Source organism: Asterias amurensis, chromosome 4 (assembly GCF_032118995.1).
Source record: "Asterias amurensis chromosome 4, ASM3211899v1".
NCBI classification, from domain to species: Eukaryota; Metazoa; Echinodermata; class Asteroidea; order Forcipulatida; family Asteriidae; genus Asterias; species Asterias amurensis.
In genome coordinates, this window is record NC_092651.1 from 6,695,252 (window position 1) to 6,715,265 (window position 20,014).

At 37.1% G+C, this 20,014-nt stretch overlaps 1 protein-coding gene across 3 annotated transcripts in view; it reads right to left on the reverse strand.

Moving 5' to 3' along the window:
• Positions 1–4,947: 4,947 nt before the first annotated feature.
• The window catches only part of LOC139935760 (protein-glutamine gamma-glutamyltransferase K-like), a 34,706-nt gene continuing 19,639 nt past the window's right edge, over positions 4,948–20,014 (reverse strand). For all 3 annotated transcript variants that reach the window (XM_071930325.1, XM_071930326.1, XM_071930327.1), the window contains exons 9-16: positions 19,756–19,859; positions 18,883–19,016; positions 17,907–18,018; positions 15,179–15,351; positions 12,647–12,755; positions 11,617–11,777; positions 10,426–10,562; positions 4,948–8,759 (exon numbers count right to left, since the gene is read on the reverse strand). In XM_071930325.1, the coding sequence (XP_071786426.1) occupies positions 8,618–8,759; positions 10,426–10,562; positions 11,617–11,777; positions 12,647–12,755; positions 15,179–15,351; positions 17,907–18,018; positions 18,883–19,016; positions 19,756–19,859 (1,072 nt within the window). In that variant the 3' untranslated portion in view covers positions 4,948–8,617. The remainder of the gene's footprint in view (positions 8,760–10,425; positions 10,563–11,616; positions 11,778–12,646; positions 12,756–15,178; positions 15,352–17,906; positions 18,019–18,882; positions 19,017–19,755; positions 19,860–20,014) is intronic.

Sequence of the window (20,014 nt, forward strand, 5' to 3'; positions counted from 1 at the left end):
CCAACGTTCCGATTATGCACGGCAAAAACTGTCCACGCTTGTAATGAACGAACGCTAGCGGGCGCTGTTTCTCTGATTTACGGATCTCACCATGTCCTGTGCTCACCATGGTCTTGGATATTTGCAAATTGAAGGCGTGGCCAGACTATGTAAATTACTTTTAATGTATGCAATATTCATATCACGTGACGAATTGAAGATGACTATTCAAACTAGATCGAGTCAAAGGTCAATATGGTCGGCGGTCTATTTTTAATAATCTTTGCTCAAAGAGTGATTCCGTGGTCATTCTAGGCCTATTAAAAGGAAAACAGTGAAATTTTAAGTATAGGTACCTATTCAGATTATGGATACGTGACGATTTGAAATCGTAAATAATGGTCAAAATTCGAACGTAAAATTAGCATTCAGAGAGTCCGTGTATCGGACGCTGTATGGCCCCCGACGGCGTGGAGCAATCGGAACGTGAAATAAGCCTTGCGGAATATCACGTACCGCCCATGCCGTGTCTCGTGGGGGTTGGAGGTGTTAAATCCCAGGCGCTATGAACTCCCAGCTTGCAGGTGTCGAATCCGTTGTTTCTTATGATCGCAACGTTCCAATATGCTCCATTTTAATTCATGGCCCCTAATTTCTTTTTGTTATGAGTTTTCAGGTAATTTTGATGATGTCAAAACGTAGGAATATCGCATATTGTTATATTGACAGTGTTATTGTGTGAGTAGCTTAAAAAAATTATGAGAATTTTTTATAAAAGGTTTAAATAAAAATAATGCTAAAACAAAATTCCCTCAAAGCATAATTTTGTCAAAGTATTATTTTTTTATTTCTGTGAATGAAGAGTTATTTTTGAGGTAATGATTAAACTGGGCAACTAGTGGAATTTAATGACCCGACTATTCGCCTCAAATAACTGGGAGTTGAATAGCAGTAGTCGCCGCTGGACAAACAATCAAAACTCGAAATTTCTCATGAGTTATTCAAAAAGATATTGTTACGACTACATTCCAAAAAAATGTTATATGGTTACGTTCCAAGCTACGCAGCTACTCGGCTACGTTTACGTTCCAAGATACGCTTAGGTCTACGTTCCTTCAAGTTACACTATAATATCAAAAAGTACGCTTCCAAGCCCGAGTCAAGCTATGCTTACGTTCAAAGATACGCAGCTGCGTTTATATTCCAAGATGCTACGCTTCAGTCCAAGATATGCTTACGTTCCAAAAGATGTCAACGTTCCAAGCTACACAGCTACTCAGCTGCGCTTACAGATCTGCTTACGTTCCTTCAAGTTACGCTATAATATCAACAGGTACGCTTTCAATTCCATGTCAAGTTACGCTTACGTTCCAAGATACGCAGCTACGAATTACGTTCCAAGATATGCTTACGCTCCACCAAAAGATACTGTTACGTTCCAAGCTACGCAGCTACTCAGCTATGCTTATACACTCCAAGATACTAATAGGTTACGCTACAATATCAAAAAGTACGCTTTCAATCCCGAGTCAAGCTACGCTTACGTTCCAAGATATGCAGCTACGGTTACGTTTCAAAATACGTTCTCACAAAGACGCTTTTGAATCCCTCAAGATTTCCTTCCCCCAAGATTAAAAAACTTTCACTGTGAATAACACTACAGGGCCCACCAGTTAATATCTGTTTGGCAGAAAATACTGTACAAAATTTCTTTACTATCCAAAAATTTACTTGGGCACTACAAAATTTCAAATTTAATTAAAAATTGGCTGGCAACCAGTTTCTGCTAAGCAATACTATTTTGTGCTAACTATAAGCAAATTGTTTAGCCAATACAGGCTTCATCAGTGTGGGCCCTGGCACGTCGGGAGCATAACGCCACGATCGCATTTCAAGCTGCATATCATGGCAATGCAGTAGTCTGGATCTGGACATTATACATATAAATGTTTGTGCTGGTACCACAAACCTTTCTTTATCGTATTTCCACCCTGTGTCAAAGTTTCAAATCCTACTGATCTGGACATTATTATACTCCGATAAAAACATATATACCCACACACAGAGTAAAGCAAAAGTCATGCAACGGAATTACTGCATGCATTGTACACTACATACACAACACTGATGAATTATTCATGAGCCAACCGCAACGCAGCCTCTGATTGGCTCCACCGGAAAGTCGGGGGAGATTTGCCGAAAAACAATAAAAAAGTTAAGACCCGTCGCTGCAAATATTCAAGACCATGGTGAGATCTAAACCAGAGAAACAGAGCGCCCGCTAGCGTTCGTTCATTACAAGCGTGGACAGTTTTTGCCGTGCATAGTCGGAACGTTGGTTGTGTGTGACCGCGCAACACCAATGGTCTTGGGACCAAGACTACTGCCTCTATTGAATAACGTATACATGAATATGTATAGCGTTTAACAAAGACAACGGTCTGAATATAGGGTGAGCCTTCAGTATCGAGCATGTGATTGGGCATTGGCAAGATCTGGACGTGCGACGGTGCTTTGAACGTGTAAAACGAATGATCACTACTAAACCCATCACTCCATAACAATGATTTCATCAAACATTCAATAGCTTCGGTAAAATATCCTAAATTACCTAAACGTGGGAAAGTTATCTTATGAAAGACGATTAGCGTAATGACGTACCATGTTGACATAACTTAGAATATCCAAAGTTTTATATCATCGCTAGAAAAAGACTACGGGTGTATTTATCCTTGAAGATGTCAGAGAAGGGGGGAACGTGTTACATGAATAAATTACTTACAAACTGGTAATTTTGATTTTAACACTGACTCATAAATACCTCAGACAGTTGCACTATTCCTATTTTGGTGGAGTCGAGCGCGTCACGTGGGGGTGTGGATAATAACACGCTGGAGCACATCCGATTGTTTTCGGATACTTGGTGCAAGACGTTTTTTCGCTTTGTTTTTTATTCAAACAAAAAACAGACTTTTGAAGACATTTTTAATCAAGGCGGTTGTGCCCCACTCGACACAAGTCAAACACATACAAAGATTTACGCCTTTTCAAGAGGGCGGCTGTAAACAACTTGAAGTAGCCTGGCCGAGAGGTTAAAGGCAGTGGACATTATTGCTTTACTCAAAGTAATTATTGGCATAAAAGCTCACTTGGTATTAACGCGAGTAATGGGAGAGGTTGATAGTATAAAACATTGTGAACAAAACGGCTCCCTTTGAAGTAACTAAGTTTTCAAGAAGTAATCCACGAACTTGATTTCGAGACCTCAGAATAAGATGAGGTCTCGAAATCAACTTGCATTTGAAAGCACACAACTTCGTGTGAAAAGGTTGTTTGTTCTTTCATTATTATCTCGCAACTTTCGACGACTAAATTGAGCTTATATTTTCACAGGTTAGTTATTTTGTGTATATTATGTTGAGATACACCATGTGAGAAGACTGGTCTTTGACAATTACCAATAGTGTCCAGGGTCTTAAAGAGAACGAATTCAAACTCTTTGTTTTTTTCTGATCATCATAGTGTGGGTTCGAATCCCCAGCCTGGACACTTGTGTTCTTAAGCAAGACATTAAACCATTGCTTCGTCCGTCGGACGGGACATAAAGCCGTTGGTCCCATGTATTGTGTAACGCATGTAAAAGAACCCAGTGCATGCACTTATCGAAATAAGGGATTCACCCCGGTGTTCGTAGCTGCTGTGTGCGCTGTAGGACCTTGTAAACTAAGGTGCTAAATAAATGGGTCTAAAATTCATCACTGCTATTTACCATCTTTCTGAAAGTTTGTATATACTCAGCGCCTTGAGAACCTTGTTTGGTAGATACGTGCGCTGTATATGACTTCGATATTAAAGTCACCTGGAAGTGGTATTTTTTCAAAATAAAGCTTTTGTCACTAAAATATGTGTTTTGATGAGTTGAATGTGAATAAACAGTTAACTAAGGTTTTAAAAAATCAGTTCTTATGTTATTTACAAATTTAAGAAAAAACTTTTTCAAACGTACAAACTCACGTCCAGGACTTGAATGTACTTGCACGTACGTGTGTGCGACACCATAATGTAGCCCGAGCCCTAAATGTAGCCCGGACCTAAATGTAGCCCCAAACATGTACCTAAATGTAGCCCGGACCTAAATGTAGCCCCATTTTCGATGTTCGATCGAGGCAAAGTCTTCCTCGATTGACGTCACAAAAGGGGTAGGCCGAGTCATCCCACACAACTTCATTTAGTTTGTTAAACATATAAATCGTCAAAAAACAATTACTCAAAAAATTAATTTATTGTTCAGGAACATATACTGTAATGTTTGAAGGGGAAAAAATCTATTTCCAGGTGCCTTTAATATTATTAGATATTTCTCAAAGTAAAGCATACAAATAACTTGGTTGCAAATTGCTTTCTTATCAAGATGTGTAATAAATCAGTGGTCCAAACAAATTTTAAGTAACAAATTGTGATGACGTCATCATGACCCACAATAAGCAGACAGTCGCAGGTCAAAATTTTAACTTGGTCCAACGCATTTATTTTTCTTAGATTTGGAAATGTCATTCAGTGTACCATTACCTTTGAATCCATAACGACATTTTGCTTGCACTCAACGTTTTCATTCCATCATGGAGGAAGAAAATGTTTTTCCTCCATGATTCAATCCACTTTTGGGGTGAGTTTATGGGGCTCCTCCCTCACAAGCGCACGGCCACTGGGTTGGTGCACTAAAATGCTTATTGAAGTTCCCCCAGTGCTGCAATCCCACACTTCAAATCTTTTGCAATAAATATTTGCAATAAACCCCGCTGGGCTCCCAGGCTAAAAGGAAAACTCTAGAAGATTAGAGTAAAACATTATTTCACCTTCTGTAGAAATCTGTGTCCGTCCCACTGTGTTTAATCCGATGCATGAATCGTATACTTCATTAGGACAGAAGGGACAGAAATTGATTTTAAAATGAAATATCAACAGAGATTTACGCACCATATTTTCCTTTAATGTAAACTTACCAGATAAAAAAACAAAACAGAAAGCTTCCTAAATATCTAGTTTAACCAGTTGGTTTGTTCACATACAATAGTATATTGAAGACTCTAGACCTTTCTTTTGTTTATAAACAAATCTCATTGATGGCAGATTTGTGTCGTATCTTTCGTCAGAGGCCAAAATAAACTTAAGCAATTAAACTTACACAACAAATACCACATCAAATTCTACACCAGCTAAAAAAAAAGAAACTTCAACAAAGTCATAGAAAAATACTCTTACAAAACCCAAAACTTAATTGGTAAAAAGATTTTAAAATGTAAATGTTTTTAATTTGCTATTTTTAAGCTTAAATGAACACGTTGCCTTGGACCATCGAGTTGGTCTGTAAAAAGCATTTGTAACCATTCATTACAAAATGCATATGGGCGGAAAGACGTTTTAAAAGTAGAATACAATAGTCCACACAAATTGATCCACGCAAACTAACATGGTCGACCATTTAAGGGAGTCAAAAATGTTAATCCCATTAAAAGTCGACCGTGTTAGTCAACGAGGTAAAAGGAAAACCACGCATTTTTCGAGGCATAAATGTTTAGATCATTGTATTTTACTTTTTAAAACATCTTTCCAACCATATGCATTTTATAACAAATGGTTACAAACGCTTTTCAAATACCAACTTGACCGGTCCAAGGCAACGTGTTCCTTTAATTACCTGTTGTTTAATATACTAACAAACCCATACCTGCCTAACTTACTATGTGATTTCCCATAGAACACATTGTTACATAGCGCCTAACTTTGTGAAAACTGTAAAGAATCAAGACGTGTATGTAGTTTTTTTGTACTCTCATTACTAGTGATATGAGTCAGGGACATGGGAAAATGAACATCACATTAAAGGAACACGTTGCCTTGGATCGGACAAGTTGGTCTGTGAAAACCAGTTGAAACCGTTAGTTATGAAATGCATATAGTTAGAAAGATATTTCAAAAAAAGAATATAATGATCCACACAACAAGCACAAGTATCACTCGAAATTGCACGGTTTTCCTTTGACAAACATTGCAAACTAACACGGTCCGCCATTTTATTGAGTCGGAATTCTGACTATAAAAAATAGCCCACAGTGTTTCTTTGCGACGTAAAAGTAAAACCACATTATTTGGAGGCATGTTTGTGTGGATCATTATATTCATTTTTTTTTTTATATCTTTCTAACCATATGCATTTCATAACGAACGGTTTCAACTGGTTTTCAAAGACAAACTCGACCCTTCCAATAAGGCAATGTGTTCCTTTAAACAGTGTTATGTACTCTTTCCAACAGTATACAGTTTGCTGGTTGATGTTTAATTTGCAAGGCAGTTAATAATGAATATTTATTGTACTGCAACAGTAAGCCGTACATGGGCGTTGGCAGGAACAGTGTTTGTACTTTCCAGTCAGGCGGATATGGGCTAATACAGGGTGTCTAAAAAAAGCTATACACTTTTGAAATGGCTGCCGAATAAAAAGTAAATAATTCTGGGGGAAAAGTTTTAAATGTATGGATAGCTCATGGTCTCAACTTTCATATTACACCAACAAGTCTGAAGATTATTCATGATTCGGTGAGCACTGCTCACTTTTGTAAATGATAGGACAATTAGGTTGCCCAGGAATTAGCCTTCAAATTTGTAGGTGCTTGGAAGCTTACAAAATTCAATCCAAGATGTCAGCTACTTATTGTTCAATGAGCAGTGCTCAACCAAGCATGAATTATTTACGGACTTTTTGCAACATGAAAGTCGAGTCCATGAGCTATCCATATTTTTCCCAAGAATCAAATATTTTTTATTCGGCAGCCATTTCAACAGTGTATATTTTTTGTTTAGATACACAGTATTCTGGAATTATTAACAGGTAGGACAGTGTTGACATTTTTAATGACGTCTTTAATCCCCACACTACATGATAAAAAAAATATTTCCAACAATTAGTTACAAAGAATATGAAAATCACAAAACTATTACATTATTTTGGTGAACATACACCTAAATACTCAGAGCTTTCCAAGTTGAGCATAGTAAAGTTTGGTAAAATCAAAATAAAACCCTCAAACCTACTACATCACAATATAAAACTGTTACATTCTTACCAAAGTTCAATAGTTCAATATTACAGTATCAACCAGTTGTCCAGTATTTTATATTTTGAAAAAGATGTTATCAAAACTTATTGTTATTGTCGTTGTTTTTGAAGTAATTTTTACATGCATCCTGAAAGGTCCTTTTATGCAGCAACTTGATGTATATTTAATGACAGTGGACACTATTGGTAGTTGTCAAAGACCAGTCTTCTCACTTGGTGTATCTCAACATGTGCATAAAATAACAAACCTGTGAACATTTGAGCTCAATTGGTTGACAAAGTGGCGAGATAATAATGAAAGAAAAAACACTCTTGTCAAACGAAGTTGTGTGCTTTCTAATGCTTGACTTTAAGACCTCAAATTCTAAACTTGAGGTATCGTAATCAAATTCGTGGAAAATTACTTCTTTGTTGAAAACTACGTCACTTCAGAGGGAGCCGTTTCTCACAATATTTTATACTATCAACCTCTCCCCATTACTCTTTAGCAAGTGAGGTTTTATGCTGATAATTATTTTGAGTAATTACCAATAGTGTCCACTGCCTTTAATTAAAAAAAAAACATAAATCATATTACTTCTATACCCTGTAAAATTTGTGCACAAAGTGATTTGATATTGAAAAACAACATTTCAGGAGTTGAAAACTAATCAAAAAAATTATGCAGATTTTGTAGCAAGTTTTCCTTTGACCACAAAATCAGATCACTTAAAACACTGTTTCACACTCTACCCTTCAAGATGTTTTTGTCTTTTTTCTAAGAAGGAACCAGACTTTCGTAACTGCAGAAAATTCCTTCGGTTTTTCTATCCGTTTGATTCTTTTCGTTCTTTATAAACGTGGATATTTTTAATAAATTTAACCTATGTAAAGATGGTAGAATTTTTTAGATATTCTATGAAAGGCTGGAGTGGTTATGTCTACTCGGGTATTATAGTACGTAATTTCACAATCTGTGAAATGTTTCATTCATGAACGATTTCTCAGCGTGAAATTTGTTTGAATCCTTTTTCAAAACCGTTTCTTAAAATGTTTGATCAACAGCTGTAGCGCTTTTTTCCAAGTAAATTGTTATGATCATTATTTGTTGTAGTAAGCCCAAACATACCTGCCTTTGAGTAAACATGTAATCAAAGTGTAGAATGTTCAATTTAAAATATTTCAGTTCATTAAAATGAATAAACACTGACATTAAAAATGTGATTGCTGGGCCCAAATACAGGCTTCAAACCTTAAATGTATGCAATAATTTCTGCCTTGATTATGGTTAAAAACAGTCTTAAAAAGGAAAGCTCACACTAAGTTGTATAAAAACTTCCTAAAAAAATAAGTGTTTATAAAGTAAACATTAACCACCAATGTGTTGTAACTACTGGTCAGTACAGGACATTCAAGCAGTTTTGACATGTGTTGTGACTTCAATAGTTAAGAAAGTTTAAAAAGACATTCTTTATTACAGTTTACAATTCATAAAACGTGTAGGCACACAGTGTGTTCTGCATATATGCAAATGATTTTGCCTTACTTACTTACATGAAGTGTAGCATGTCCCTTGACACCAGTTAGTTCTGCAGATATGAAACTAATGATCAACTCACTTGATCCAAAGTTCTTTGCTGTTAAGTGCACTTCATGGTGCATTTCACCGTTCTTTGCCACAGTTCTGTAAACAAGAAAAAATAGTTGTCTAGTTTATATACATGATAAGACCACGAAAACAAAAACAGTTGATCTTCTTGATTTTTTTTTAAAAAGGAGGATGCAGGCCTTTTGATTTTTTTCCAAGATTGCCGCCAAGTATTTCAATTCATACAGGCCACCAAATTTTCATATCTATTTGTTGCATGAGAACGGGGGTTAACAGGGATTATTACACTTAAAAAATTTGCTCCAAGGTACCATGAAACACAGACCGGCTCGTAATCACACAAAACACAACACACACAATCAAAAAATGAAAATAAAAAAAAAGTCAAAATAAAAAGATGCTGCCTCAAAAAAGGAAAAGGGCGTGGAAGATCAGCTGGAGTTTTTTTTATTCGGCCTAACTTTTCACGTTGCATGCACTAGGTGAATGGTAAGGTCATTTCATACTACAAATATAGTTGATAAATTATTGAACTTTTCCTGTTCCAAATCACAAATCTGTGATGAAATTTACCCTTTCTCCATTAAATGTGTGAGAACAAATTGGAAATTCTCTAACTTCCATCTGTCTTGTCTTTCTAAAATGGTCCCGGTTTATTTGTTCATACATAACAAATATATTAATTCATTTCCCCAAGTTCAATTTAGTTTTTTAGTTTTGAGTGTTTTTACTTTTTCACTTTGGGTCAGAGGTCAAAGGTCAAATAAACAGTCACAGATCTTAAACAGGCCTGTGAGTGGGTCATGAAAAAAAAAAGCGGAAAATAGTTAGCAGGATTTTGGACCATCGGGAAACTTGTCCGGATTTTGGGCCAACACTACAAACATTAACATCCTCGTCGTCGACTGCCATATTTTTTACTTGTCGCAAAAAGAATACAAACACACAACGAACATCGTGTGGGAAAACCATGTGTGCCTAATCTTGTCTCAAGGTATTGGCTTTTTAATACAGCTTTTAGTAGAGCTTTTAGTTTACAATTGTTGCAAGCTGGGACGGGGTCCATGGCGTTTTGTACACCCTCGGAGAAAAATTGCCCCCGGCTTCGCCTCGGGTGCCATTTTCCCAGAGGGTATACAAAACCCATAGACCCCCGTCACAGCGGGCAACAAATGTTGGGAACGGTACTATTCCTCTTTTCGGGATTCTGTCACATCTTCAAACATTATTACGATGGAGTATGCATAGTCTAATGAGCAGACAAACAGTTGTTCAAATAAGAAACAATTCTTCACTGTTCCCTCGAACATCAGCTGTTACGTACAAAGCGCTGGAAATCGACCAACGGTGGGAACGATCAAAGTGATGTACACCGGTTAACAAAACCACATGTACCATGGCTAAGGATGTGCGCTATGCATAACACACACATCCTTAGCCATGGTACATGCGTTTTTGTATCACATCACATGATTGGTTTTCGACCAATCAAAATTCACAATTTGTAACCGAGGTATAACAATTGAATTTGTTTACACCGCATGACTGAATTTTCAGTTTTATGTTGGAACTACTATGACACTGACCAACTTAAAAGAGCTGAAAATGTGTATTGACAAAATGTAAAGTAAAGATACATGATGACTGATCGTCTTTACAAACAGCCATTAGCCAAATCAAATTTCACATTAAAAACATATTGCATTATAAGTTGAGCAGAAATATACTAATGTTAACTTACGGAGCTTTGAGCTGCTTTACTCCTGCAATACTGTGTCCTTCTATCAAGAACTTACAACCAGTCAATGGGTATGGCAGCGGGTTTGTCAACGAAACCAACACACTAAATGGTTTGCCTTGTTTTATGGACTGGTTGATCTGCATCAAAAGGAAACATCAAAAGCATAATAATTAGATTCAAAAGAAAACTACTCTTTGCAATTTGGGAAACAATTCAAATGATACAATTCTGATTAATTCTTCTTTTTTCCTAATAAAACCTTGCTTAAAGGAAGACGTTGCCTTGGATCGGTCGAGTTGGTCTTGAAAACATGTTTATTATTAAACCATTATGGTTAGATAGATAATTTAAAAGTAGAATATATGATCCACACATTCAATAACATGGCTCAAAATTGTATGGTTTCCTTATACGTCGTGAAGTAACACGGTCGGCATTTTGTGGAGTTAAACTTTTGAGGCAGTGTGCTCCTTTACAGTCGAACCAAATTCATTTGGGGTGAACAAGATGTTATGAACCTCTGACATTGTTATCAAAGGTATCCATTTCTAATTAATTTGACTTTTTTTGGTCTCTGTTGGGTCTTTTTAAATTTGTATTGCTTTTGAAACGGCAAAAAAAATTAAGCGCCATCTAGCAAGGAGGTAGAATTCAGCCATTCAACATTGTTCACAACAACTTGCTTATTCACGACTTGTTGTGAAAGAGAGTGTTTAACTTTTAGCAGCCTTACAACTAGACTATGGACACAAAACTTGCAAGTTGCAGCTCTATTTTTACTCAACCGGCGCAGGCCTACGTGACAACAGAAACACAGGTCACATGTCCCATTGACCACTGCAAGGAGGGCCCATATTACAAACAGGGAGGTTTAGGGCAATCTACCACCACTTTCCGAGACCATACTGCAGAGCGCCTCCAGTTTGCTGGCTACTATTTGCGAACAGCGGATCAACCTATATCGCACCTGATCTTCTGGAATCCTCCTGGCCGACATCAAAATCGCGTCAGGAGAAAAATTAGCAACACAGACAGCATCACCAGAGACACAAATCTCAATCATAACGAGACCCAAGCAACCTAGCACCGCTTCATCAAAGCTGCTTCTACTATTTCGTTTAAGGATGAAGGATGATGATGATGATTGGCAACCCAAGCAGCAAACTCAAATTAATAAAGAAACATACAAACCTCAAGGACAAGATCCGGTTTTTCCAACACTGTGTCAAGTTGTTTGCTGAAAGGCTGTCGAGTCTGTTTGACTGAACCCATGATGAAGAATGATATACCAGCATAATCTGTCAGGGCAGGTAGGTAGTCTTTAGCTAGTACAGTCACAGGAACACTCTTAGCTGCTCATGTTCAAAAGACAATCAATCAAGCAAATAGTCAACATTTAGAATCGCATCAATATATTATGATAAAGCATACATTTCAAATGTCATATTAAAGACACTGGACACTATTGGTAATTGTCAAAGACCAGTCTTCTTACTTGGTGTATCTCAACATATGCATAAAATAACAAACCTGTGAACATTTTAGCCCAATTGGTCATCCAAGTTGCGAGATAATAATGCAAGAAAAAACACCCTTGTCACACGAAGTTGTGTGCTTTCAGATGCTTGATTTTAAGACCTCAAAATCTAATTCTGAGGTCTCTAAATCAAATAAGTGGAAAAATACTTCTTCCTCAAAAACTACATTACTTCAGAAGGAGCTGTTTCTCACAATGTTTTATAATATCAACAGTTGCCCATTACTTGTTACCAAGTATGGTTTTATGCAAATAATTGTTCTGGGTTATTACCAATAGTGTCCACTGCCTTTATATCAGTGAAAATCAATAAAATTCAAATTCTTTTTGTTACAGGTGACAGTTCTGTCTTCATTATTTTAACATAAAGATACTAATTACTTACTAAAATGTGTCCACGCCCTGTGAAGACATTCACTCACATAAACTCTTTTTGCTCATGAGAGATATATACCTTTCCCAAGTGAAATCAAGACAGATAATTATACTCAACAAGAAAAGGGACCTTTAGAACAATGGGGATATCAACAGTGTTGGTCAAGGAAAGGTTGTTTGCAACCGGCTCCATCTCAGCAGCATCAAATCAACATTCCAATTGAATCAACCAAAGAAGTATCCGGCCAATCAAGAACTCGTCGCTACCCTTTTATTGCCTTATTTGTGAACTTGAAATAAAATAGTTACATTGTTTAGGCTTCAGTTCGAGGTCAGTAGAGTGTGAGACTATCTTTCCCTTCTTCACTCCGGTGTAGTATACACTGTTACCATTCATAGCCAGATACACATCACGAACCTGTCCAAAAAACAAACAATCAAACATTCATATAATATACAACTGTTGCACGCTGTGACTGGGTCCATGACGCTTTGTACACCCGAGGGGGGAAATGGCACCCAAGGCAAAACCAAGGGTACCATTTGCCCCCCCCCCCCCCCCGAGGGTGTTCAAAACCCATGGACCCCCATCACAGCGTGCAGCAATCATTTTGTTATACCTTGGTAACATTGTTATTCCTCTCCGTGATGTTTTGTTGTCATTTTCAAACATTATTACGCATAGTTTAATACAGTCGAACAGTTGTTTAATTAAGTAACAATTATGAACTGTTCCCTTAAATCCTTATTGTTTTGTACTAAGCGCTGGAAATCGATGAATGATGGTAACGATCAAGTATAATGTTAGACCGATGACATCACTCATATCTGCCACGCTGTGCAGTCTTGGTCCATGCATTTTTGTTTGGTTGCACGTCACATGATTACATGTAGTTCTCATGATTAGTTCTCATTCAATCAAACTATACACTTTGTTACCGAGGTATACCAATTGTCTCTCTTTGATTTACACTTAAAACAAGCTATGTGTATTTTGGGAAACTAAGTTTGCATAGAAGCACAAATATATGTTTTAAAACTGATCAAGTGGAATTAGTTCAGCTATTATTTCTACAACACATGCCAGGCTTTAGAATTCTGCCTTACTATGATTCAATCAAAATGGCTGTAAATAACAGACCATCAAAAATAAGATAAGAAAGTTTATTAACTCAACCTTTCATTGGTAAACTCAACTTAAGATTCAAGTCAAGTGATGACAAACTCACCTCATGTGTTGTCTGATCCTATTTAGCAGCTATACCAACTTCTGCTACATTTGAAGCAATTTACTTTCCAATAAAAATATTTAAATTAAAGGCAGTGGACACTATTGGTAATTGCCAAGGACTAGCCTTCACAGTTGGTGTATCTGAACATATGCATAAAATAACTAATCCTTCTCACACGAAGTTGTGTGCGTTAAGATGGTTGATTTCGAAACCTGTAGTTCTAAACTTGAGGTCTTTAAATCAAATTTGTGGAAATTACATATTTCTCAAAACTACGTCACTTCAGAGGGAGCCGTTTCTCACAATGTTTTATACTATCAACCTCTCCCCATTACTTGTAATCAAGAAAGGTTTTATGATGATAACGATTTTCAGAAATTACCAATAGTGTCCACTGCCTTTAAGTCTTACGTGCACTTCATGAAAGTTTTTTTCTGGAAGCAATACACTCCACATCACAGCAGGGGTCGATTTCACAAAGAGTAAGGACTAGTCCTAACTTAGGTCTCCAGTTTTAGGAGATATGAAAAACGTACGGCTAGTCCTTAGTTAGGACGAGTAACGTGTCCTAACTTGAGATAAGACTAGTCTTAACTCTGTGTGAAATCCACCCCAGGCCAGTCAAGTTTTCAAATGATTTCAGCATGAACACTGGCATGACTGAGGATTTGTTTATTGTGTTTAATTGAGGTATTATTATGTGGTGGTGTATTTATGACCCAAAATCATGTATGTTGGCATCATTTTAAATGGTTCACTCCGCTAAGCATCGTTTGCTCACACCATGTTTATAGAGACTGCAATACGACAATAACAGTACATCAGTGCAACAGGTACTGGGTTTTGCCCTTGTTTTGTCATATTTGTTAAAGACAGTGGACACTATTGGTAACTGTCAAAGACTAATCTTCACAGTTGGTGTATCTCAACATATCCATAATATAACAAACCTGTGAAAATTTGAGCTCAATCGGTCATCGAACTTGCGAGATAATAATCAAAGAAAAATAACCCTTGTCACACAAAGTTGTGTGCGTTTAGATGGTTGATCTCGAGACCTCAAGTTCTAAACCTGAGGTCTCGAAATCAAGTTCGTGGAAAATTACTTCTTTCTCGAAAACTATGGAACTTCAGAGGGAGCAGTTTCTCACAATGTTTTATGCCATCAACCTCTCCCCATTACTCGTCACAAGAAAGGTTTTATGCTTAACAATATTTTGAGTAATACCAATAGTGTCCACTGCCTTTAACATAAAATCTCAAGAAAACCTACTCTGATGTCAAAATGGGTAGAACGTCTGCCAAGTATGAACTTATCATGTCTGACACTGCCCTTTATTGAAAGTAAAACCATTTTAACTCACATCATACAATATGTTAAAATAAAATATTCCGCTTTGTCTTAACCCTGAAGATAATTTCAACCTCTACCAAATAAACTCAACTTGTAACAAAAGAAAATAATCACACAGACAGTTATCCGATGGTTTCTGGGTACGACTGGAAGTGGATTGATTTTTCATGGCGCAGTGAGGAGTGTCATGGCGCAGTGAGGTGTGTATGACGCTATGTTTAATATTGCGGGCGTGCTTAAAGGTTAAATTCTTACCTTGTCTGACGTATTTTTGACGGAAACAAAGAACTTGATATCTTTTCCAAGCAGTGGATTCTCAGGCATGTCTACACTGAACTGCACATCCTTAACAATATTCTTGAGAATCTTCTTAGCTTTTCGAACATGTGTACTAGCCTCACGAACAGCAATGCGTTCCAGTTCTGATCCTGAAGAGTCAATTATCAAAACGTTATACTTTCTTAAGCTGTCAATATCTGTAACCATTAGTTAGAATCTGCAACTAGGTCTCTCTTAAGCGTTTCCAATACATTCAGTACCTCGTACAATATTGGAAATAAAACATATTCACAGCAGTGAAGTTAGAAGTATGAGCCTTTTTTATGGTGGACACAATGCTACAACATTGGGTTATTTGGTGTGTATACACCCAACCCAAACAGTACACTCCTATCACGTCTACCATACCTCAAAAAGGCTTATATAGGCAAGAAATTACATCCATGTACTTGTACATATGGGAAATGAGATGTACATGTAATATTAAACTACTAGCATTTGGAATCAAGGGGAACAGTTGGCAAATTAAAATATATTAGGAAAGGAGTCTTAAATTTTCAACAATTTTAAATTTATCCAAACCTGAATTATGTGAGTATAAGTGCATCAACCAAGTACAGCACAAGGAATAGGTTACCAGAATTCAAGCTTTTCTGGGGAATTCATTATAAAATGAAAAGTCATAGCTTCTTTGACACAATAATTTTTTTTCAGCAATTGAAAAAGATATCGAAATTGTAGTACAGTCATTAAAGACACTGGACACCTATTGGTAATTGTGAAAGACCAGTATTCTCAATTTGTGTATCCCAACATCTGCATAAAATAACAAGCCTGTAAACATTTGGGCTGAATTGGTCATTGAAAGAAAATGTTTTATTATTTGAGTGAGAAATTGCCTCTTTCTCAAAAACTATGTGAGTCGTTTCTCAGAATGTTCTATACCATCAATGGCTCTCCATTGCTCGTTACCAAGTAAGTTTCTATGCTACTAATTCTTTTGAGTAATAACCAATAGAGTCCAGTGCCATTAAATTAAACCAGCCACAATGTGCTGTAATTTTGACCGCATGAGGGCACTCTCAATAGTATTTGTATCACTTCCAGGGTATACACTTCCGTCACTTTTGTTGCATTGTAGTTTCAAAGGGTCTATGTAACTTTTGTCGGACAAAAAACACAATGTTCTCAGATTTACACTAAACTTACACAGTTTGAAGATAATGATAGTAGAAAGCTTCCCTGAAAATATTACGTGCTGAGGCGCTGTAATTTTTGGGAAATGAGTAAAACATTGTCATGAAAACAATTTTCGTCTCATGAGACGCAAATTATTTTAATCATTTATTTTAAAGCTTTCCACTATCATTATGTTCAAACCCTGTAGGTTTAATGTAAATCTATGGACATTTGGAAAAAGTACCCAAATCCTTTAAGTTGCTTTAGAGGTGGATTATAACGGCTCCTTTAAAGGAACACAGTGCCTTGGATCGGTCGAGTTGGTCCTTAAAAAGCGTTTGTTATAATATGCATATTGGTAGAAAGATGCTGTAAAAGTAGAATACAATGATCCACACAAACATGCCTCGAAATTGCACGGTTTTCCTTTTACCTCGTCGACTAACACGGTCTGCCATTTATGGGAGTCAAATTTTTGACTCCCATATGGCCGACCGTGTTAGTTCGCACAGTAAAAGGAAAACCACGTAATTTCGAGGCAAACTTGTGTGGATCATTGTATTCTACTTTAAAATTTTCTTTCCAACCATATGCATTTTATGACAAACAGTTACAAACGCTTTTTTATAGACCAACTCGTCCGATCCAAGGCAACGTGTTCCTTTAAAAGTCTTATTGTTCGTGATGGATTAGATGTCTGTGGTGGTAATGTGTTCCAGTCTTTAATAACTGTTTTGGGTATGAATGAATATACCCCATGGAAGAAGTGTGGTCATCTTCAAATATTACGCAAGTAAGCTATGCAGAGTTTAATAAGCAGACGAACAGTTGCTCAAATTAGAAACAATTCTTCACTGTTCCCTCATATCTGTGGCCATTTCAAACCAAGTGCTGGAAATCGACCAACGCTGGGAACAATCAAGGTAATGTCAACCGGTTAAAATCACTCCATGTTACCCGTGCAACCATGGTACAATGTACATACGTGTATAGTTCATGTGTATTCTCGACTCAATCAAACTTCACAATTTGTTACCGAGGTATAACAAACATGTTTGTTATACCTTTGTGCAAATTGTGAAGTTTGATTGGTTGAGAACCAGTCATGTGACACGCAACAAAAACGTATGTTACATGGCTCGCAACGCGCCGGTTAACATGAAAAGTGATGAACACCGGGTGTACACCATCTTGATTGTTCCCAGCGTTTGTCGATTTCGCGCTGTGTACGAAACAACTGCGGGTTCGAGGAAGTTGTTTCTCGTTTGTCTGCTTATTAAACAATGAATAGTCCGTCGTAATAATGTTTGAAGATGACAACAGAACTTCGAGAAGAGGAATAACAATTATACAAAGGTATAACAAAACAATTGTTGCACATTGTGACTGGGGTACATGGGTTTTGTACACCCTCAAGGGAAAATGGCACCCTCGGTTTCGCCTTAGGTTCCATTTCCCCCCTCGGGTGTACAAAACGCCATGGACCCCGTCACAGCGTGCAACAATTGTATACTCTGATACTAACCTTCCTTGTATTTATATTGATCAGTGATATCTTCTCGCTCATACTTGCCAACCGCCTTAGTGCTAATATGGAATCCAACCTGAGATGATTCAACATCGATCACTGCCGGGGGCTATTTATTCAAAGACAAAACAAATGAAACATAACTATTATCAGATACATAATAATACATACAAAACATGGTGACAGGCCTTATGAGGCCAACCATACATTTTTGTGGATTGCTTGCAGTATTCTGACCTGCAGTCGTTTTCACAAAGAGTTAGGACTCGTCTTACCTCGAGTTAGGACGAGTAACTCGTCCTAACTTAGGATTAATCTTAAGTTCTGCATGCTACAGTGCAGGGTTGGGACTCGTCCAAAGTCTTAACATTAATCCTAAATTTAGGAAGTGTTTTGTGAAATCGACTGCAAGTTCAAAACTTTATTTAAAGGGACACGTTGCCACTGATCAGGCAAGTTGGTTTATGAAAAGCGTTTTAAACCGTTTGTTATAAAATGCATATGGTTGGAAAGACAATTTACAAGTAGAATATAATGACCCATACAAATATACCTGAAATTTGTGTGGTTTTCCTTCTTTTCATATTGTGAACTAACAAGACCATTTTGTGGAGTAAAATGATTTACTTCACAAACTGGCATCCCGTTTTGGTTCACATTGTATACGGACAACAGTGCACGTTTGAGTCATGTTCATGTTGATCATTATATTCTACTTTCAAAACATCTTTCTAACCATTGCATTTCATAACAAACAGTTTTACATGTTTTTTTCTAGACAAACTCAAATCAAGGCAACGTGTCACCTTAATTGATGACGAGGATTATAGGTCCAGTCATTGAAGGCTCTCAGTGAAGTTTACATCAGATGGCCAATGAATGAGAAATTAATAAGCAATTCAGAGAACTTTCACACAAACTGGTTTCCAAGACAAATTCCTCTACACAAATACACATCCAAACAACAACTTACCTTTCTGCTCTTAAATACTTTCCAGTAAACCTTCTCAGCATTCACCTCCGCAAAGGCAAACTTTGTGTCATAATTGAGCTGAACGTGTCCTTGCTTTATGGCAGTCAAGGAGGCAGGACCCAAACAGTACACACCTATTGTAAAAGATTACTAGTTAATATCAATCCTAACACTGCAATGTCATCAGGAATTGTACACTGACAAAAACAGGAATAAAGTCAATGTCCATCTTGGGTTTTTTACTCATATACATCGATGTGTGTTAACACTGTATACTCTGTATTTACCCCAGTTCTGTGAAAAAAATCATAGGCATTTTACTCGAGTGGAATACGAACTCATGACCTCTGCAATTCTGAAGTCAATGTTAATTATTTCTTTGTTGGACTCTCAAAGGTAACATTAAGGGGGGGGGGCAATGGGTGGTTGTTGTTTCAACCCGTTTGGAACTTTCAGTAACTATGAAGTGTATATGCCCATAATTATTTGTTAATTTTCAGTTGATCAGAGACATTCGAGTTGGGGACTTGGGTCTTTTTTGGAACCTTTTTAATTAGGGGCTATGTACTTGACATATAGTAATGTTCCCAAATTGACTTGAATAGCAACCTCCAGGATGAGCAAACCCTGGTGTCATTGTGCCAAACACATCCATTCAGAATTGTGTATGGGTGTTCACCTGATCACGCGGCGTAGCAACTGTCTCGATAGTTTGAGGAATTCAAATGTAAGCGGTACATTGTAAGTAAGAGAGTCATGGTACCAGACATTATTCAAATCTAACTCGCAAATGGCTTATTGGTTAACAAATTAAGACCTGATCATGTGGAATAGATATTAGTAGTTGGTGTAGACTGAGTGTGTATTATTTACCATGACTTGTTTCTTGTGGAGTAGCGTCTACGGCTTGCCAGCCTCCATAGCCCTCGTCCAGGTCTGGCCGCGCCATCCAACAATCATTCCACACATGAAAATTCCTAGAAGAAGTTTAAATATACAACAAATTGCTCACAAATGATAAAAACAACCGCTGGTTTGACCTAGAAGCCAGATACACTAAATATAACTATATACAAATTTTGCATAGATTAATAAAAAAAGGGTATTGACCATGGCAAAGTCTTGTCTAAAA